The sequence below is a fragment of the Rhinolophus ferrumequinum genome, chromosome 24, assembly GCF_004115265.2.
Source record: "Rhinolophus ferrumequinum isolate MPI-CBG mRhiFer1 chromosome 24, mRhiFer1_v1.p, whole genome shotgun sequence".
Classification (NCBI taxonomy): Eukaryota; Metazoa; Chordata; class Mammalia; order Chiroptera; family Rhinolophidae; genus Rhinolophus; species Rhinolophus ferrumequinum.
In genome coordinates, this window is record NC_046307.1 from 11608998 (window position 1) to 11630182 (window position 21185).

The 21185-nt window shown below is 53.7% G+C and overlaps 1 protein-coding gene across 2 annotated transcripts in view; it reads left to right on the top strand.

Annotated features, from left to right (window-relative positions):
* TGFBI (transforming growth factor beta induced) overlaps positions 1-18063 on the top strand; it is a 32082-nt gene extending 14019 nt beyond the window's left edge. Inside the window, exons 3-17 of one of the 2 annotated variants that reach the window (XM_033096825.1) lie at positions 923-987; positions 1978-2138; positions 2473-2637; positions 2903-3049; positions 5001-5142; positions 7711-7923; positions 8726-8863; positions 9456-9601; positions 10412-10548; positions 11340-11470; positions 13797-13921; positions 15192-15294; positions 15859-15938; positions 16915-16939; positions 17417-18063. In XM_033096825.1, the coding sequence (XP_032952716.1) occupies positions 923-987; positions 1978-2138; positions 2473-2637; positions 2903-3049; positions 5001-5142; positions 7711-7923; positions 8726-8863; positions 9456-9601; positions 10412-10548; positions 11340-11470; positions 13797-13921; positions 15192-15294; positions 15859-15938; positions 16915-16939; positions 17417-17457 (1819 nt within the window). In that variant the 3' untranslated portion in view covers positions 17458-18063. The remainder of the gene's footprint in view (positions 1-922; positions 988-1977; positions 2139-2472; positions 2638-2902; positions 3050-5000; positions 5143-7710; positions 7924-8725; positions 8864-9455; positions 9602-10411; positions 10549-11339; positions 11471-13796; positions 13922-15191; positions 15295-15858; positions 15939-16914; positions 16940-17416) is intronic. The other variant, XM_033096826.1, reaches the window with a different exon arrangement.
* Positions 18064-21185: the final 3122 nt, after the last annotated feature.

Below are 21185 nucleotides of genomic sequence, written 5' to 3' on the forward strand. Positions count from 1 at the left end.
TAGAACAAGAAAGTTTTAAGTGTCTCTGCCAAGTGATTTCATGGTTTAAAACTGTAGACTGCCAGTCTTGTTCTTCCAAATACAAAGAATCTTGCAAACTGGCAATGCTGGTTGTCTCCTAGAAGGACGGTGGGGTGGCTGAGGAATCAGGGTAGATGGGGATCGCTGTCGTGTTTCGTCCTTTGTATACATTCAATTTGAAACCATGCGAATGTTTTCATTGATGAAAATTTTGTTCTTAATTTAAAGAAATTTTGAAAAAGCATCCCGATAAAAGGAGCTTTGTTTTTATTTTAATTTTTAAAATTTTAAAGTTTGATTGTAAAGACTGAGAAAAACTTGACCATCTACACACTACCCTTCTTGGTTATTAAACTGGACAGCTGGAAGGCCAGGAGAGATTTAATCCAGCGACCATTGCACGATACGCACATACATTTTACAGATGAGGAAACAGGCCCAGAGAAGAGGCAGACTTGCTGGCAAGGTCCCAGGTAGTCAGGGGCAGCCTCAGAGCTGGAACAGGTCCAGGGCTCTTTCTGCTTCTCCCTGCTGCCTCTCAGGAATGCTAACCGTTGGGTCCCCACAAATTACGTTGCAGAGAAATTCTTGGTATGTTTTCGAATCCCCCTGGTGAACGTGCTGCCGCAGTCAACTGACTGGTTCCCAGGTGGGTTGCTGTAGACGGGGGTGGGGGGGCAGCCACTGGGGACCCTCTGCGAAGCGGAGGAAGGATGACAGGCTCCTTGCCCGGAAGGCACACGTATGACTTAGTGATGATGTCCTCCGCGAGCAGGATAGTTTACGCACCCTTTCCCTTCCTTGTCAACGGAGGCCATTCTTCCTGCAGAGAGGACTGGTGACGTGTGAGGCGCAGGGAAGCCCTGCCTGACACTACAGATGTGTGTGTGTTTCATTGCAGAGTCATCAGCTACGAGTGCTGTCCTGGGTATGAAAAGGTCCCAGGAGAGAAGGGCTGTCCAGCGGGTGAGTACGCCAGGCCTTGCGTGAGTTGGTGCGGATGGAGGGCAGAGGTGGGAGAGCGGAACAGGCGCGTTGAAGGCAGGGGAGTCTGAAGGAGGGTCCGGGGGATGAGGCTGTGTGGCGTGTCTCCCCGTGTGCTCTCTGGCCTCTAGGCCCCGTGTGAGGGCCAGAGGACGGAAGCTGGAAATGGAGTTTCCTGTACTGCTCCTTCCTATTCAAGCTGACCTCCTCTACAAGGTGCTGGCACAGACTCCAGTTCTGACCCACCTGTGCTCTTCTCTCCAGACCCAGGCTCCTCCTAGCCTGTTGGCTGTGGCTGGGAGTGAGTCTGTGCTCATCCAGCATTTCTAGTCAGCCCTGCTCAAGAGCAGATGGGATAGGCTTGATCTCCAGCCGGGCTAGGAGCACCACGCCACCCTACCTCACTCTGACGAAACTCGGCCCACTGGAGTTCCATAGGAGGAGGGTGACAGGTCAGGCAGGCTGACCCACAGGCAACAAAGGGTGCCACGAATGGCCCCATGGGGCCAAGGCTGCGTGGCACCTGTGGATTTCATCAGCACTTTCCCTTTAGCTCCACATACCACCAGGGACCGTGCAGAGGAGGTTTCTTTTTTAACTGTGAAATGTTTGCTATTTTATTAGTTGACAGTATGAGACTGAAAATTAGAAGGAAGGGGGCAATTTGGTTGGTGCCAAGGTCACCAAGTGTATGTGGTTGGCATGGGCTGGGTTCCTTCCACTTAAGTTCCTGGCTTAAATTAAGTTTTGCTCTGCTGACGTTAAAATGATTGACATTTATCAACCAGTTGAGTTCAAGTAGGGAGGCTTTTTTGACCACGTTATTTCAAGAAGCGTGTGGCAGGCGTTAGGCTCCCCAGCGGGAGGCGGTCTTGGGGCCTTCCCACACACATGTGCAGATGTGCCATCCTCTCTGCAGACTGGGGGGTTGGGCCCCCAGGCCCATGTCTCCTCTGTCCTCTGCCCCTGCAGCCCTGCCACTCTCAAACCTCTACGAGACGCTGGGAGTCGTTGGATCAACCACCACTCAGCTATACACAGACCGAACAGAGAAACTGAGGCCTGAGATGGAAGGACCTGGCAGCTTCACCATCTTCGCCCCCAGCAACGAGGCCTGGGCTTCCTTGTCAGCTGTGAGATGGCCTCCTTTTGCCCAGGGGACTCTTACTGGGAATTGCCTTCCTCCTCAGAGGGGTGGGCGGGTGGCAAGGAGGGTGAAGACTCTAGTGACTTCCCACTGTTTCGGGAAACGGTTTCTTTAACCCTTAGATAAAGCCAGGGAGCTTCCAGTGCCCCGTCTGTCCAGTTGGACAGACAGACCGCGGTGCGCCCTGGGGAGAGCTCCTTGGCAGAATGGAGACCTGGGGTCACTGGGGCTTCGAGAGCATGTTTGCCGGGGTAGCCAGCACCCACCTCTTGAACATGGGGTCTGCAGGCCCCTCACTGCTGCGCTGACCTTCTTCACAGGAAGTGCTGGACTCCCTGGTGAGCAACGTCAACATCGAGCTGCTCAATGCCCTTCGCTACCACATGGTGAATAGACGGGTCCTCACAGACGAGCTGAAACACGGCATGGCCCTCACCTCCATGTACCAGAACTCGGACATCCAGATTCACCACTATCCCAATGGGGTAAGGGAACCCCTGTTACAGAGCCTCGCCCTGTGCTCACACCGCGCCCCCTTCTGGTCCCCAGGTGGGGCTGGTCTGTGGGGTTTGGTCCTGCAAGTGACGTCAGCTGTAGGTCAGCCCCCACGCCCCTGCCCCTGCTTCTCCTCAGACCCTCTAGTCCCACAGCTGATGGAACCCACGTTCTGTGCTGTGTCCTCCCTGCCTGGGGCTTCCAGACCACGCCTCTGATGTGTTAATCGCTCGTCCTCACTTCTTCTCTGGGCAGATCGTGACCGTCAACTGTGCCCGGCTGCTCAAAGCTGACCACCATGCGACCAACGGGGTGGTGCACCTCATCGACAAGGTCATCTCCACGACCACCAACAGCATCCAGCAAATCATTGAGATCGAGGACATCTTCGAGACCCTTCGGGTGAGGGGCTGCCCTTGTGGGAGGGCATTTAGGGAACAGGGAGCCCCTTCTTCTAAATGCCCATGAACATGGAGAAGCCACTGAGCAAGCCCTCAGCTTGAGTGCAGGAAACATCATCATCCCCTGCTGGCAAATTCCCTCTGCCTGCCTCCTCCTTTGCAAACCTTTCCTTTTCTGACTCTTCTGGAAAGTTCCATGTTTTGTGGCTGCGGGGTCCTTTGAGCCTGCAGTGCAGGTTCCAGAAATGGGCGGGACTTCCTCCCAGGTGGTGATTCCCACCTGTGGGACTAGAATAAATGGCCTGTCAGGCTGCATGATCTTCTTGACCACATGTCCCCACCATGGGATCCCTGCTCCAGCCATCCCCATGTTTCCTGGGAACCCAGGCCAGCCGAAAGGCCACCCATGTGGACACGGGTGCTGGGGTCTGACTTCTTGCCTGGCTTCTGACCGCTCTGGGCCCACAGAATGCTCTTCCTCCCCCACTGCCCAGCAGATAATATCTTACAACTGGAGTGGTGAGCGGCTGTTCCTCTTGGCACCGGCTGCTCAGAGGAAGTGAACACAGGCTACCCGGTCAGGTTTTTTGCCCTGATTCAAGCAGAACTTCCTGACCACAAAGGATACCAAGTGGGAGTGGGTGGTTCCTCCCCTGGAGATCTCCAACACACAGGGACAAATACCCCCCAGGCCAGGCTGGCACTGAGGTGACCTCAGGAAGTAGCTCTGGAGGGCCCTGGAAAGGCTGCTCTCGAAGCTCTTCCCCTGCTTTCCTATGGGTCCCTCACATGTCAGGAGTTTGCAAGGGAATGCTGTTCCCACGCGGTTAGGGGCACATCTTTCAATTGAAAGTTGATCCCCACTCAGTGACCTCCTCTTACTGTCTAGGTTTGGCAAATATTCCTTGCTGGCTTCTTCCCCTTTGGCCCTCCTTGACACCCTCTTTCCTTCCATGAACACATAATTATTAAGCACCTGCTACTTCCCAGGCATTGTTGTACGTGCCGCGATTAGAGGGGTGAGCAAGACACACAGATTTCCATCCCCAGTGGCACGTGTATTATTTCTGGGGAGACAGACAAGAAACCAAATGGTAGCCACAGAGTGTGCTAAGCGTTGTGAAGTCAGTGAGTGGTGCTCAGAGGAAGCCATAGGGACCAGGTGGTCAGGGAAGGTCTCTCTGGAAGAGGTGACATCGAGCTGAGGCCTGAAGGATGAGCTGCATGGCGGACAGAGGGGAGAGCAGGCGTAAATAAGAGGAAAGGCTCGGAGGCAGGAGCAGCGAGCAGGAGGCCAGTGGGGCCAGAGTGAAGACAACGAGGAGCCAGGTCCTGCAGGGCCCTGCGACCTAGCCAAGGAGCATGTCTGCATCCTGAGAGCAGTGGGAAGGAAGCCACTGATGCTTTCAGGGCATTCTGGCTGCTCTGTAGAGAATGGATTCTATGGTCCTTATACTCACAGGGCTCACACAAGTAATTATTACCAATAACTAATTACGACATGAGAAAGACAGCAAGTTGTACAAGTATGTGTAACAGACAGACTCATTTTCATTGCAGGGGCACTGGTGGGGGTGGGATGGGGACAAGGCCACGTTGACTACTTAGAGAAATGACATTTTAGTCAGGGCCCAAAGAAGGACTAGGAGTCAGAAAAGTGAAGAAAGGAGAAGGGCAGAGGGGATGACAGGGGCCCGGACCTGGAGGTGCGAAGGAAGGAGGCATAGGAAGTGACTGAGAGGTGGCCGGAGTGGCTGGAGCTTACACAGGCTGGGCAAACGCGCGGAGGCCATGGTGAGAGGTGAGCTTTGGTGAGGCTTGTCTTTTCACCTTGGGCTTCTACAAAAGCCTGGCGCCCTCTGAGTGAGGATTGGCGAGGCCATTGCCTCTTGCTGCTGGAGAATCCCAGAGCCTTCAGGGAACACTTATGCTGTCCGTCCCCTCCCCCACAGGCTGCCGTAGCTGCATCGGGGCTCAACACCCTGCTGGAAGGGGATGGCCAGTTCACGCTCTTGGCCCCCACCAATGAGGCTTTCGAGAAGATCCCTGCTGACACCTTGAACCGGATCCTGGGTGACCCAGCGGCCCTGAAAGGTGAGCACCCCTCTGCTCCTGCCACCACCTCATTGCAGCAGCCATACTGAGCCCAAGCCCTGCTCTCATCCAAGGTAGACACGCCATCTGCCATCTTGTCTCAGGATAGACACATGCCTGCCATCCTAGTCAGAGGGGCGTGTATGGAATTTAGAAGCCTTTGAGGACGCGCTTTGGCTGAGGCGGGAGGCAGAGCTGCCAGTCCAAAGCCGGCCCTGGCCAGACTCAGGGAGAGTTAAAGGTCCAAATGACCAAAGCCAGAACAAGGCTGCCAGGTGGGCAGCAGCTTGGCAGTGTGGGGAGGGGATGGTAGGTCCTGGCGTCCTTGAAATGGAATCATCACGCTTCCTATGTCTGGCCAGGGGCTTCGTGGATAATCCAGAATAACAGTTAAAAACTGCTAATAGTCAACTCTTGATCCTTCATTGCTGGTCCTTCCTCACGTCCTCAGTGAGCTGCTAAGTTAGGGGGTGCATTGGTTATTGCGGCAAGAGAAGGAAGAGATTAGGAAGGGAGGCCGGGCTCTACATTCCCCCACCCCGCCCCCTTCAGCTCCAGGACCACTGAGTTGCTGCCTTGTGACCCCTGAGTCCCCTGCAAGGGGCTGAGTAGGCCCCAGGTCCGCTGGGTACCCCAACTACACTGATTCCTCCCAAAGGTAATCCAGGAATGACTTCATTTCTTTTGAATCTATGTAAACTCACCTTTGAAATGTACTGTATAAGATGCCTGATGCATTTCCAACACCTGTAAATGTAAAGGCTTCTCCTTGCAGCCATGCAGGGACGGGGAAGGGTACCTTTCTGAGAGCACAGGTGGGGCTCTGCTGTGTCCAGGTGTTGTGGGCCCTCTAAGTGCCTGGCCTGTGCCGGGAACCAGGCCATAGAAGTGAACACGGTACAGCCTTTGCCTTCAAGGATGTTTAAGCCTAGTGGGGACAACAGATTTAAAAACAGGTCTTTGGGACCAGATGTGGTGAGCATGATGACAGAAATAGTCCCAGCATCATGGGGTGAGGCCACGAGTGGGGCACCTGCAGCCTGAGGGGTCCAGAAGGCTGCCTGAGAAGGTGAGACGTGGGTGCATTGCAGCATATTTAGCTTTTCATTTAGAACTCTGTTCCCCCCAAAACATGTTTTGTACAGAGCACATTTTTATCGTGCAGATCAGACCTCCTTATTATAAAGTGGAAGGGAAAAAAACCACCCCTAACTTATCGCTTTTGAACATCTGCCTTTTCCTACTCAGTAACGCGTTTGCTCAAAGCAAGAGGCCTCTGTGTGCGGCCTGGCTGGCAGCTGGAAGGCAGCGGGCCATGAGTCCACCCCACGGTCTCGTGTTGTTACCAGCGGGTTGGCAGACAGGCGAGTAGCAGCCCCGGGCTGGTGTGCCCTGTCTGAAGAGTGGCTTCCAGCCCTGGCCCTGCTAGCCCTACCGGTGGCCTGGCCGGCCACCCCTACCTCACCCTAGCCTGCAGTTTCTGTTCCAGAGGAGCGAAAGCCCCAAGGTCTCACTCACTCCCTTTGCTGCCGAGCTGCCCTGTCTCCCCCCACCCCCCGCTGGGCGTTCCAGGCCCTGGGTGCTCCTGCAGGAGCGGGTGCCTCTGCAGGGCCTCAGAGCTTCCTGCTGTCCGTGACACTGTGGTTTTGGTTCCCACACTCAGGACAAATTGAAACTCGCCTCTGCGGTGAGAATGTAAGGCAAAGGGCCTCGGTGACCTTGGTGAGCAGCACTCCGGGAATCTGCTGTGCCGGGCTGGGGCTGGGGCACGGTCCCCTGTCTGCTCCGCGCAGCTCCCTCGGGGCCTCCAGCCTGTCTGGTCCTCAAAGCAGGACAAGTAAATAAATGATTATATTTATGATTTAGGAGTGTGGTGGAAGGGTTGGCAAAACCATGTCTCACTGCTCAGTATCCTCAACCCCTACCACAGGTCGTGGTGACTCAGACACCTTTGGGTAAAACGAACAAAAACCAAGGACACAAATAATTCAAAACCTCATTCACTCCAGTTTCCATCTTTTCCACCTACATTTCACATTTTTATAAAAGTCAGTGGATAAAAAGTCCCAGGGTAAAATCGTTTGAATTTTCCCCTTATCCCTAAAGTTCAGGTACTAATAAGAGAATTCCCCCTGAAATTCAGGTGTTACGCTAACTGCTAACGTTTGTTGGGCGTTTACCCTGTTGTCAGGCATTGTGCTGGGTGGTTCACATTCCGAGTTTCATGCCATCCTGACACCAGCCCTAGGAGGTGAATGCTGTGCTTATTTCCACTTGATTGATGAGGAAGTTGAGACCCTAAGAGGCTAAATGACTTGCCCAACGTACCACAGCTGATAAGTGGCTGAGCTGGGATTCGAACTCAGGAGTCTGACTGCCGAGCCCTGGCTAGCTTTAGAGAGACAGCAGACAGTAGGAGAAGAGGGTCTGGGCTGAGTGGTGCCCCAGCCTCGTCTGAAGGTCAGCCCTGGAGAGCACAGAGTCCGCACAGCCCTGGGCAGGGTGCCAGGCAGCCCCTGAGGTCAGCCCGAGCGGCACTGACTGCCCTGTGTTCTGTTCGGGCCCCAGACCTGCTGAACAACCACATCCTGAAGTCGGCCATGTGTGCCGAGGCCATTGTCGGGGGGCTGTCTGTGGAGACCCTGCAGGGCACCACGCTGGAGGTGGGCTGCAGCGGGGACATGCTCACCATCAACGGGAAGCCCATCATCTCCAATAAAGACGTCCTGGCCACCAACGGCGTGATGCACTTCATTGATGAGCTGCTCATCCCAGACTCGGGTAGGCCAGCCTCGGGGGCCTTGGTCTGCCAGGCCCACTGTCCCCTCTGCTGTCCATGGTGGCGGGGCCGGAGGAATTCAGGGATCTTCGGGGCCACTGCCCTTCCTGCACCCAGCTTACCGCCTCTCAGGAGAGGCCTGGGCAGTCGGTGGGTTGCGGCCAGACAAGAATCTTGAGAGGCAGGCATGGGAGTCCAGACATCATCTTAGAGGCCGTGGAGAGCCATTGAAGGTGACTGGGGAGGGAACGGCTCAATCACAGAAGCCCCTTCAGAACATCCGCCTGCTCCGCTTAGGCACAGAGGACCATTTGCTGACCTGACAGCTGTCGTTTCCTCTAGTCCCCAAGCATCCCCCCAAGAAATGACTGAACAGTTTTGGGCTTGTGTCCTAGCCCCATTCTGGAATTCCAGGGAGGTCTACTGCCCATGAGTGAAGAAATTTCCTAGGAAAAACCAAACCAGAAGAAAGCACTTTCCATGGGTGTGGCCACTGGTGTTATCTGCTGCTCGGAAGCCAGGACCCACAGTGCTGCCTTCCTCCCCAGCATTAGATGGTGCCCTGACCAGGGCCTGGGGCAGAGGCTGACTTCTGCCCAGCTGAGCCTCACCTCCCTTCCCTGACCAGTGAGAGGGGCGACCATCCCCTGATGGACACGGACCCACAGTGCCCCGGCAGTGTGTAGAGGGGTTGTTGGCTCACAAGGTGACATTCCTGCTGATGGATGTCATGTTCTGGGGAGGACAAAGGATAAATGAAAACAGCACTATTAACTTTTGAACCCACTTTCTCCTTCCTTGTAGCCAAGACGCTATTTGAGTTGGCTGCAGAGTCTGATGTTTCCACCGCCATTGACCTTTTCAAACAAGCAGGCCTCAGCACTCATCTCTCTGGAAACGAGAGATTAACGCTCCTGGCCCCCCTGAATTCCGTCTTCAAAGGTAAGGTGGGGGAGGCATCCCTGTGAGCTGGTCCCTGGGGGCAGCTGCCCCACCGCTGTCACCTCCACAGCACCTCTCCTGATTTATAGCACCCTGCGGGATGTTATGCTCCCACCCAGCTCAAGTGAAAGCAGATGTGATTTCACCAGGAACTTCAGAGGCGCTGCTCCTTCGTTTGGCAGAGCAGAGAGAGCATTTGGGGCTCTGATCCTCAGAATTTAAGAGTCTGCGCTGTCTGGAGAGCACAGCAGTCTCCTGCCTTTTTATTTGCAGGGTCAGTCGCCAGGGCCATAGGCGATCAGTGAGGATCCAGCTGAGCCGTGGTCACGGGAAGGTGGAGAAGGGGGCCAAGTTGTGTCTGTGCCTTCCCCTCCTTCTTAGGGCAAACTCCAAACCCCCTCGATTATCCGGATCTTTCGTGATTTTTTTTTAATTCGCAGAAGATGCCAGATGTTAAAGAATATTGCCGCCTCACTTGATTTCTCAATCTCCGTTTCCAAAGCCAAGGAGGGCCGGGCTTCTCGCTGCGTTTGTGTTTCCTTCTCTTCATTTCCAGAGCACGCCTCTGGACCGACCGCACCTTCTCTTGCAGATGGAACCCCTCACATTGACGCCCGGATGAAGAATTTGCTTAGGAATCACATGATTAAAGACCAGCTGGCCTCCAAGAATCTGTACCATGGACAGACCCTGGACACTTTGGGCGGCAAAAAGCTGAGAGTTTTTGTTTATCGTAATGTAAGTTCTGGGCCCTAAAACATTCTCCTTTGTCTCAGCTCTAAAACTGAAAGCTGTATTAGTGTCAAAAAAAAAAAAAAAAATAGTCCCCAATAATTAGGAGTTTGTCTGAGAGCTGGTTTCTAACAAGGAAGGAATTTCTGGGAAGTATATCTGATGTCTCAGGATCCAAAGAGGATCCTGCAGAAGGATTAGAACTTCCTTTTCTGGAGGCCTTTGGGAATGAACCACTCACCTGTCTGACCTGGCTGGATAGGCAGCCGTCCACCTTGAACTCAGAGCAATGAACAACGGGCAGAGGGCTGGAGATCTGAATCCTTCTTCGCTTATGTGAGGAGAAGCCCCCCCAAACTGAAGCAAAGCCCTCCTTGTTTCAAGGGTTCTCTTCTCTATTATCCTGTGTCTTCTCTCTTCGAACCCAAACCCTGGAGAAGCAGGTGGGAAACACAGCATGGCATAGCCCTTGCTTGAGACCAGGTGGCACCATGTGACCAAAGGTGGCTGCCATCTGTTCAATCACTCAGTCAATAGGCTCAGTCTGTTTATTTGATCTTTGAAAATGGACCTCACATGTAACATGATATTTTCATTACGGGGCCTCTGTGTCACTTTACTGGGTCCCCTATGGCCCTTCTTTCCTTCAGGGACACCATTTTTTTTTTCTTTCCTGGAGAAAACACATCATTTTATCCTAGTCTTGGAAACCCACCCCAGTATTCACTGCTGTTTGTGGATGAAGACATCAGCACAAACCAGGGGGCTTGTGCTTGGGGCGGTAACCTGGCCTCTCTCTGCCCCCCTTTTGCACAGAGCCTGTGCATTGAGAACAGCTGTATTGCCGCCCATGACAAGAGGGGCAGGTACGGGACCCTGTTCACCATGGACCGGGTGCTGACCCCCCCGATGGGGACTGTCATGGATGTCCTGAAGGGGGACAATCGCTTCAGGTAACTCGCCCCATCCCAGGGCGGGGCTTCTGCCAAGTGGTCATGCTGGGACTCAGGACTCAGCTATTTGTCCAGTTCCCCTCTCTCGGGGGGTCAGTAGCATGCTGGGCTGACCTTCCAGGCTTGGGATGTGGAAAGGATGAGGGTCCTGGAAAGCCTAAGCTGAGAGGGAGGGCTACTTCTGGGAGTGTCATCCTCACCCATGGGGAACAGGGAGGGAACTGCACTTTTAATACGAAAACAAGGAAGTCACCACGCTCTCATTTTAAAGTCCCAAGTGAGCCGAGGACACCTGGTTTTGAGTGTCTGTGACCCTGGCGCTGTGCAGTATCTCTACTCACTGCACCTGAAGATTCCTTACCACTCCTTTTTGGCTCCCTGGGTCACTTTTCTTACCCGCCCTCTCCATTTCTGACTTTTTCACAGCCCACCACGGGTTGCTGTGTCATTGAATATTTCCTCTCACTGAGTTCAGCTACCTGCATGAGAGCCTCTGCCCTCCCCGGAATTACATCCCCAGCGCAGAGTGACTCAGCCAGCCCCTGGGTCAGCCATGCCACTGGCCTGTCTCTTCCTCCTCCCCGCTCTGGCCTCTGACTTCTGGCCATTTAACTGAGCTTAGCATTTATCGAGAAAAGAGACACACTGGGATCATCCTGTTTTGTGCATTGTAGGGGGCGCAGGTAATGCTAGTGGTGTGGATTCTACCTGCCTGCAGTGGTGAGGTGTATGTGGGAAAGTAGCAGCCCCCACAGGCAGGTGACATTTTCTGTGTGTGTACGTACCCACAGCATGCTGGTCGCCGCCATCCAGTCTGCAGGGCTGACGGAGACACTCAACCGGGAGGGGGTCTACACAGTCTTTGCTCCCACAGATGAAGCCTTCCAAGCCATGCCACCGGGAGAACTGAACAAACTCTTGGGTAAAGACCAACTTAAATACATTTTCAACTTTTCTAAAGTAACAGTTAGGGTTCCAGCAGGAAACAGTTGGCGTGTTACAAAAGGTTTGACTGAAAGAAATTTAGTGGCGAGACTATTGGCAGAGGTGCGGGCAGAATTAAAGAACTAGCAAAGGGTGATGGCACCCAGGGACTAACAACCGTGGGAAGCCTTTACCAGCTGAGGCCATGGGGGCAAGGGGACAGGATGAGGGAGAGCTGGACGAGGGGCACAAGACAGCCAGGACCACATCCCTGTGTACGTGCTGTCAGAACCATCGCCACCACCTACCTCAGCCCCCTGCCTCCCAGGCCTCCTGTCAGCTGGTTACAGGAGGGTGGGCGAGGGATCCTGGAAGGCACATTTCACAACGGTCAGCCTTCCCAGACACCAAACAGGGCAGAGAAGAGCAGATAGGAGTTCAAGGTAGATGACAACCAGCCCCCTCACTGAGACATGGCTTCCGCTCAGGACCTGTGAGAACAGTGATGATGAAGCCATTTACCTGCATCCAGTGTCCCTTAGGATAAAAGCTTTACCAAGAAGTTAGTCATGGCCCTGAGAAATGTAGCTGAGGATGTTGGAGAGGAAATCTAGTAGCCAAGAACTTGGGCTCGTGGATTCCCTGACAGCAGGTTCAAATCCTGGTTCTGGCATGTACTAGCTGAGTGATCTCTAGCAAGTTGCTTAACCTCTCTGAGCTTCAGTTTTCCCATTAGAAAAATGAAGGTGATAGCAGTACCTTGCTCAGTGTGTTGTGAGGATTAAATGAGGTGTTTCCCACAGTGCTGGGCACACGTCCTCCATCAGTACCGACTACGCTGGTGGGGAGGTAGGATGGCTTGGGATGTTGAGTTCTGATACCCATGAAAGACACTTCCACCCATCACAGAAGGACCTTGGCCAAACCTTGGGGCCCACGTACACTATACTTCCCTTCCCGCTGTGGAACAGAATAGAAAGTTCAGGCAGCTGTGAGCTGAACTTGTGTCCTGTTTAATTTTCTTTATTGCTAAATGAATGCCTATGTCTACGATGCTGACGTATGTTCCTGAGAAGAGGGGAGAAGTTCATTCTGAACATAAACTTTCCACCCTCTCTCTGTCCAGCAGGAACAAAATATTCCCCAGGTGGCCTGAGCCTGCTCGGCTTCTGTTTCATTTTCAACTCTGTGAGATCAGAGGAGGGGAGTGGGCAAACCTGGTCAAATACGCCCTTCCCCAGGCCCCCCAGGCAGGATTAGACCCCAGCACTCCTGGGGGAGGGAGGGCCGGCCAGGTGGTAGAGGTCATTCCAGGTGTTAGAGACCTCTGAAGAGGAAGGCCCCAGCATGTCAGATGGGCTTGGCTCAGCACCTCCAGACAGGGTTTCTGCAGGAGGGGAATTCTTGGCAGCTCCAGCTTGTGGATATTTGGAAACCACGTGGTACCTGGTAGCTCCATCCCAGGGCACTAATGTGGATTTGTCAATAACCAAGTGCACTCTCCAAAATGCTTTAAAACTTCCTCCGCTCTCAGTTTCATGATGCTGGAAATAGCCATCCATAAGCCCTGGGGAAATCCAGCCATTTGGCTGGTGCTGTGACTATGAGGGGCAGCCTTGATGGAGAGGAGAAGAGAGCAGCTGGCAGCTTGGAGAAATGCCTCCTACACTTAATTTGGGAAATGCCTGTGCACCTTTATGAGCAATCGGATGCTTTCCGCAGTTGGCGGAGCAGCTGACGTGGGCTGGAAGGAATGCTGAGACGTGATGAGGGGTGTTGTGGCGGGAATCCCTGCTCGGCCCTGACCGCATCGGCTCCATAGCTCCTCCAGAGTGCAGCTGTTGACTCTTTTAAGTTCTCCCTTCAGGAAATAGCCGTCTCAGAATATGCATTTGAGAGCAGAATGTGTAAATATTTCACCACTGTGTTATAGCCATCGGGAGCCACACTGATAATGAAATGTCCCAGATGCCGATGCTGGAAAGGTCCCTGGCTTTCCAAGCAAATATTTAGCTCATGGAAACATGAGTCACGCTCACAGAGGAGTATGGATTAACTCCTCGTCAGCCTCACAGAGAGCGTGTGCTTCACCCAGCCGCCCACTGACCACAGGGGAGATTCGTGGCCATGGACATGGGTCTCGTTCCCCTGAGTGTTATGCAGACAGCTGAGCACACAGTGGGTGCCCAGTGGGTATTTATTAGCCGGGCAAGGAGTTCTCCATCTCAGGGACGACCACTTGCATCTCCTCCTCGGGGCCTTCCTTGACGAGGCCAGTTACCAACCTGGGGATGAACTCTGCTTTCTTTCCCACAAACCTGCAGGCAATGCCAAGGAGCTTGCCAACCTCCTGAAATACCACATTGGCGACGAAATCCTGGTTAGCGGAGGCATTGGGGCCCTGGTGAGGCTGAAGTCTCTCCAAGGCGACAAGCTGGAAGTCAGCTCGGTGAGTGCGTCTGAAAATGAAAAGGCCGGCTGTGGCCTGCCCCCAGGGTTCCAGGGCACTTCTCACCCCTGGGATGGCATGAGACACCACACACTCTCTTTAAGCTACATCTTGAGTCTCTGAGTACCCTTTTGTCCAAAGAAAGGAAGACAATAGAAAATGGTCTTCGGGAAAATCACATGAGATTGTGGTTAAATGAATAAGAATGTACAGATCTGCAGTGGAATAAAGTATCTGATTGGCATCTGGTCAGGTGCTTCCTTCCCTTAAGGAGATGGTGGGCGGGTACTTATATGTCTTGAGACATCAATTCCCAATCCCCTCCCCCCACACACACACACACGCACAAATCCAGGGCTCACTGAGCTGCACCATGAACCAGACCATCCCAGGAGGCTTTTCTTCTGGTGCTTTGTCTGTGAGCCTTCCCTTGCTCCACACATGGACGATAGACAGTCCACATTGGAGCTGGCTCAGAGGGCCCCTCCCTGGAGGAGGGAGCGCAGGCAGCCGGCCCAGCCAGCCCTGGCTGTGCCAGCGAGGCCACTGACCGCCTGTGGAGCGACCACTCTTCCAGTGCATAGCTGGCTCTGCTTCTGCTCCCTCTTCTCTCCTGACCTTCAGCCGTCCCTGTGCCCATCAGTTTCTCTCTGGAGCTTGGGAAGGCATGTCGGGAGGCAGGGAATGCGATGCCTTGCTTGGCTTGCGCAAGTTAGCTGAGAATCTCCCAGCTCTTATATTAGGGTGTGGGGTCCTGTCTGTCACCGGCTTCAGTTCCTCCTTGCCCCTTGGGTCTGATACGTGGGTCATTCAGGAGAACCTGACATAGATTTACTCGGGGTGCACTTCCTGTGAGAAATCATAAGTAGGACAAGTGGAAAGAGCCCTTTCCCCAGAGCTGGAGGCCTGGCTTCTGTCCCCATCTGTCCCACATGCTTAGTTTCAAGGAGGCACTTGGTCTCCCTTGAGTGTCAGTTTCCTCTTCTATTAAGTGGGGCAATAATATCTGCCCTCTCACCATACGCTGCTGTGAGGACGAAGTGAGTAACAGCAAAGAGCATCTTGTAAATTACAACGTGCTGAGTCTACACAAGGGTTTAGAATGAGTCCAGCAGACCGCAAGTCCGCAGCGGGCAGGGACTGCTCCTTTCATCAGAGTATCCCCAACGTAGCACAGGGTCTGGCACCTAGAAGAGCTCAGTAAACATTTACTGAATGAAGGCGGTAACTATGCCCTACGTTCAACAATTGTTCCCTTTTTTTCTCCCAGAAAAACAATGCAGTGTGTGTCAATAAGGAGCCTGTCTCTGAAGCTGACATCATGGCCACTAATGGCGTGGTTTATGCCATCTCCAGTGTCCTGCAGCCTCCAGGTAAGGCCCTGAAGGATCGCAGCTCTGCAGCTGGCCCCTCTCTACACACAGCAGTGGGTGTTCCTTAGAAAAACTCTTGTAAGCAAAAAGAAGAATAAGGTGCGACATGAGAACTGAGCCTCCATGGATGGCATCGTGGTGGCTGATGGAAAGCGAATTAGGAACTGTGGTTTCAGAGGCGCTAGACCAAGAACACGAGGCCAGGTCTCCCTTAGCTGAATGGCCTGCCCGTCTTAGCCCCACTCAGACACAGCCCAGCTGTTTGTCGCATGTGGATGCGGTGAACGTGGTTCAACGCACCGCTCTTGCAGCATCGTGCCTCGCAGGAGCTCTTTTACGTCCAGCAAAGTTGAACTTGAGTCCAGCCTCTCTCCTCACTTGTGCATTCACCTTTCTTTGCGCTCTCTCTCCATGGGCCAAATTCTGCCATGACTTATGAAAGTTATAAAGGAAAAAAAATGATTGGAAACTGTGAGGCAGAGAGCCCAACAGTGCCCCCCAGTCACGGCTCTTCTGAATGCCATGCTAGCAGTTCATCAAAGCTGCCTTTTCTTTCATCTCCAGCCCACAGACCACAGGAACGAGGGGACGAACTTGCAGACTCTGCACTTGAAATCTTCAAGCAGGCATCTGCGTTTTCCAGGGTAAGACACCTGCTAGCTTCACCCCTGGCCTGAGCAGCCTTCGGTCCTCTTCCTGGGCCTGTGGAAGGGGCTCTCCAGACCCTTATCTTCCCTGGCTGCTCTCCCAGGGCTCTCTTGAAATTTCTCCCCACTCCCACTGGGGCATCCTTAGCCCTGGCCTATGTGGGGTTCAGAGAAAAGAACCCAGGCAGCAGCACCGGTTTCCTTTGTGGGCAAAAGCCCAGGCTTTCAAAATGAGGCCTCTGAGCCTCAGTTCGTGGGGAAGCCACTGCTGGTGAGAACAGATGCTGTTCCAGAATCCATCTGTCCAAGGAGGGCAACCCATCCTGAATTTGCCGTATGGTGGCCTGGCCTGCTCTGAGCCTGGGCCTTTAGTCACTCTTGTGTTTTCCATCACGGCCCCTCCTGAGAGACGCTGGGCTTCTGGGCGGAGGCGTGGGTTGTGGATAAAGGACCAGCTATGTGTGTGGAAACTCCCTTCCTTGCTTCAGCCCCACCTTCTTCTCAGAACGTCTGACTCTTTCTATGCTTCTTTTCCTGCTCCCCGCCATGCCCAGGTCAGGTTCCTTTGCTGCTTATGGTCAGGTGGAGCGCCTTGGGAATATTGGGCCCCTAACAAGGTTTGCATTTCAAGAGAGGAAGCCGCAGGAGGTAGTCCTTAACCCAGGGGCCTGAAGCTGGAATACTTCACTTTATGTTTAGACAGAGGGGTCCCCTTAATGACCCTCAGCAAGGTTCTTGGCCCTGAGCTCCTACTACTAAGAGCCACCCCCTGTGCAGTCCCAGGCTTTGGGGTCTCCCAGGCACGTCCACTTCAAACTCTACTTGGCAGGGGTTTGCACATCACTTAGGGCTGCAGTTTCACATCCCCCAACATTTGTTCTGAGTAGGGGTGGCGATGGGAGAAGCCATTGCCGTGAGCAGGTGCAGGTGTAACTTTCACTAGAAAAACCTGACACCTTGTGTTTTCTTTCAGGCTACCCAGAGCTCTGTGAAACTAGGTAAGTCTGATCTGGGTTTGAAGTCCCCATAGACTTGTTTGGGCCTTACCCCAAACAGGCCATATCTACGATCTGCTGTATATAGATAAAAACATCCTGGTGTAATAAAGCAAGCCTGGCCTTTGGGGTCAGATGCAGAACCCCCAGTGTCCTTCTCTATAAGGTAGAGACAGTGAGAGTACCGACCTGTTAGGGTTGATGTGAGTGTTTGGCTTGTGGGAGCCTGGGAATATTGCACAGGGGCTTGGCAGGAGCCCATGGCAAGGACGTGGTTCCAAGCTTGTAGATGTAGAAAATCTCCGTTCAGAACCTCACTGAGTACGACAGGGAGTTTCACAAACCACAAAGCACCGCTGTGTGCAGGAGAGTATGGCAGGAGGAGTCGGCGTGGCCCCCCGAGCTCGTGAACCTGACAGCGTCCTAGACAGATGTGGACAAGTCTGCCTGTGCTTCACGTTTCCACCTTCTCTCTTCCAGCCCCTGTCTACCAGCGGTTACTAGAGAGGATGAAGCACTAGTGCGAAGAACCGCAGGAAGAATGCACTTCTGCAGCTCCTCGCCAATTTCTCGCCATTTGCCAAAGAGACTGAACGTTTTTGAAACCAAATATCACACTTCACTGTACATGGGCTGCACCATAATGAGATCTGAGCCTTGGGCAGGTTGGGGGAGGAGGGAGAGATGTACTTTGAATTTTTGGATCCCCCTAAACGTGGCTATAAACCCACTACATGCAGAGACCTGGGTGTCACTGCCTGACAGTCACTTCCAGAAAGGACCTCTCCCAAACACGGAATTTCCTGCCTATGCCAAGTGCTCTGGAAAAGGGAGCAGAAGTTTGTGGAGCTCCCAAAACATGAATCAAGCAGTCCGGCATCATGGGGCGTCCTGGCACAGTTTTTGTAAAGCTCTTTCACAGCTGGAGAAATGGTGTCATTATAAGCTATGAGTTGAACTGCTCTGTCAAAGGTTTCTCGAGCCGACATAAGGCTTGGACACTTGTGTATGGCCCGGTCCAGGTAGAGGAGAGAGGGTAAGTAGAGCATGCAGAGCCCAGGATTGCCCGGGTGCGGCAGAGCCGTGGTGTGTTTGTAATAATAAAACCAAAGAAACATACGCCTGTACGGATGGGGTCTGTGTGCTGGCCTAGGTGTTCATTGGGGGCAGGTTTGTGTTCCTCGGGGCTGCCATGCTCCTTCATACCCAGAATGCTCCTGGGAGCAGCTCAGCAGGGACCCCTGAGGATGGTCTGGTCCTCAGATACCCCCACAGCACGTGGGGTTTGAAGCTCAGTCTTTGCTAAACTTACGTTCATTTCACTTTCCCTCCCTGGGGCCTGGACTCCTCAGAGTTCAGTTCCCCAGCACTTTACTTCTCTTGTCGGCCTGAAGCATCCATCTTTCTTTCCTGCATTGTGACCCTGCAAAGTGGTTGCCCACAGGCTCCCATTATACAAATGAGGAGACTGAGGCTCAGGAAAAGGAAAACCACTGGTAACACACAAAATGGCCTTGCTGGGACGGGAACCCACGTCGCCTGACTCCCGGAGACCACCATTTGTCAAGAGAGCAAATCCAGGTTTTCCAGGCCATACCCTCTGTGCTGACTCACATTCAAATCCCCTCCCCTGCTCCTTTTGTGTTCTCCACCTTAAAATGTTCTTGGCACTGTGAGGCTAGTGTGGCCATGGCATCATTGCTCCCTATCTGTGTGACCTTGGGTCCCTCACTTAACCTCTCAGTGCTTCTGTTTCCTCCTCATAATGGGAATAACTGTCACATCTACGTCATAGGTCCATCGTAAGAATGAAAAGGATGATCCTTATAAAATGCTTGGCACAGAAGGTAACCTTATTCCCATCGTGCTAAGCCTGCTCAGGGTCAGTGCAGCGGAGAGCCTTTTTTGTGTCTTTTCCAAAGGCAGCCCACTTCACCTGCAGAATAGAATAGTCCTGCTCTCCCACGCTTCCCTCGGCCAAGGCTGACTCTCTCCAGCAAGCGGAGCTCATTTCACTTAATGGACCCACTGACCTAAAGGTGGTGCTGTCTGCAGCGTCACTGCTGGTCGTTCCACAGCTGGGAACACAGCAGTGGCCAAGCATATGGCCCCTCCCTTACAGCGCTTCCAGTCTGCGGAAAGAGACATTACCTGTCATCCAATAAGGCCATCCATTCATTCCACAGATAGAAGGGAATCGTTCATGGGCTAATGGTGCTACTGCCTGCATATCCTCGTGGAGTCTGAAGGCTAGCACTGTGGTTCTATGCAGATAATTAAGGAATCTAAGACAGTGGAGGCCTGGGGCTGGGACAGCCAGGAGCTCCCAGAGTTGGGGGAGATGAGAGGAGATGGATGAGCGAAGCTGGTAAGCCCTCAGGCTGCAGGGGAGGGTCTCAGGAGATGTGAGATGGAGCCTGCTGTGTGTGCCTGGTCCGTCACTTTCCCGCAGCCACAGCTCTTCCCTGCTCTCATACACCCAGGCTGCCAGGGACGGCCTTGCTCAGGCTGGGGGTGCTGTAGCACTGCTTTACTGTAAGCACCCAAAATGCACACCCTGGACTTGACAAGACAGCATCAGAATCCAAAGAGGTGACTAGTATAACTTTCAAAACTCTTTTATTTTAAAATAAAAATCACCACAGGATTCCTTAAAAATGCAACTCCCTCCATGGGTTCCTGTGATCCAGCTGCCCTGCCCCCACCAAACCTGCCCAACAATGGGGGCTCCACACTGTTCCTTCAGCTTTCCCTGGAGAGTCATTGTACGTGCCATTGCCCTGCCTTTTTCAGCCAAAGAGGGTCCAGGTTTTTTTTGGGGGGGGGTCCTAAACCACCACCCCGTTTTTCCTGGAGACGCAGGCTAAGTGTTAGGTGCTGCCATCTGGAGCCAGACTCCCAGCGCTGAGTGTCAGCCGCTGGCTCTTCCCGGTGGGTGCTTGCTGGAGGGAGGTGTGTGCCTGCCTGAGCCCCACTCCGTACAAGGCCAGAGGGCAGCCCACGCCAGAGGAGGTCCCCTAGGCCTTGTCTGCGTCCTGCCTGCTGCGCACCAACCAGGAGAAGGGAAGGGGCTGTGCTTGGACCCCTCTGTCTCTGCAGTCGCTGGGGCTCCCAGTCCTAGAGAGGACTGCACAGGCCCTCAGCATTGGGGCCCAAGGGCCTTCCAGCTGGGATGTGCCTTTACCACGCAGGAGACAGGGGCTGCCTAGACCTGGCCTCTTGGCCGACTGAGAGGCCAGCGCAGCTGGGGGCCCAGAGGAGGAGCCACTGCACGGGGCTAGGAACCTAAACGCGTGACCTTCTCCGTTCCTGACAGTAGTCCTGTGACATGGGTGAGTGTGAGCAGGACTTTATTTCACTGCTGTGGAAATGGAAGCTTAAAGAGGTAGAACAGTTTGCCGGGGCACAGACTAGGAAGAGGCTAGAACACAAACCAGGCCCAAGTGACTCCAGACCCCACACTCTCACCCACTTTGCCCCTTCGGGCCCCCCACACAGGGTCCATGGAGGAACCCAGGCAGCCCTGGGCAAGTGGGACATGAGTGCCAGGGTGGCCAGCAAGGAAGGGCGTGAAAACCCCATCCGTCCTGAGAAGCCCTAGCCTCCTGGCCTCAGCTTGCACAGCCTGGACCGTAACTTGTTTACAGGCTGCTGGGGGCTGGAGGGGGACCCACAACAGGCTTGGACACCCAGCCACATGGATATCAAGCAAGAAGAGAGGGGAAAGGAAGCTCACGCAGAGGAAAATACCTCTGTGCTTGAAACCATAATTCAATGTCATGCTCGGAGAGGAGCCGCCCGGAATATTGTGCTCAGAAATTTTCCAAAGCCAGGAGAGAGGACCGTGGAATGAAGGATGGGCCCGATGCCCTGTCCAGAGAAGTCACATGGGGCCTCCTCTGGCCATCCCTGCCTGACGAGGAACAAAACATCCAGTCCATGGGGTGCTTTGGCCAAAGCCTAGATAATAAGTGGTGGGGCACTGGGAGTCTGGGACAACCCCGTACACACACATGCACACATATGAGCGCACGCACACACACACACACACACACACACACACACACACACACACTTGCATAGGTCTAAGAGACCCAAGACAGAGCCTCAAGCAGTGATAACTGGCACTCCACATCCTCTCCTGGGTGAGGAGAGGATTCTGGGACCTGGTGGAAGGAGGCAGTATACTTGCCCCAGAGGAATCTTCCAGCTCTGGCCTCAGACCAATTGGGGGCAGGCCTCACAGAAC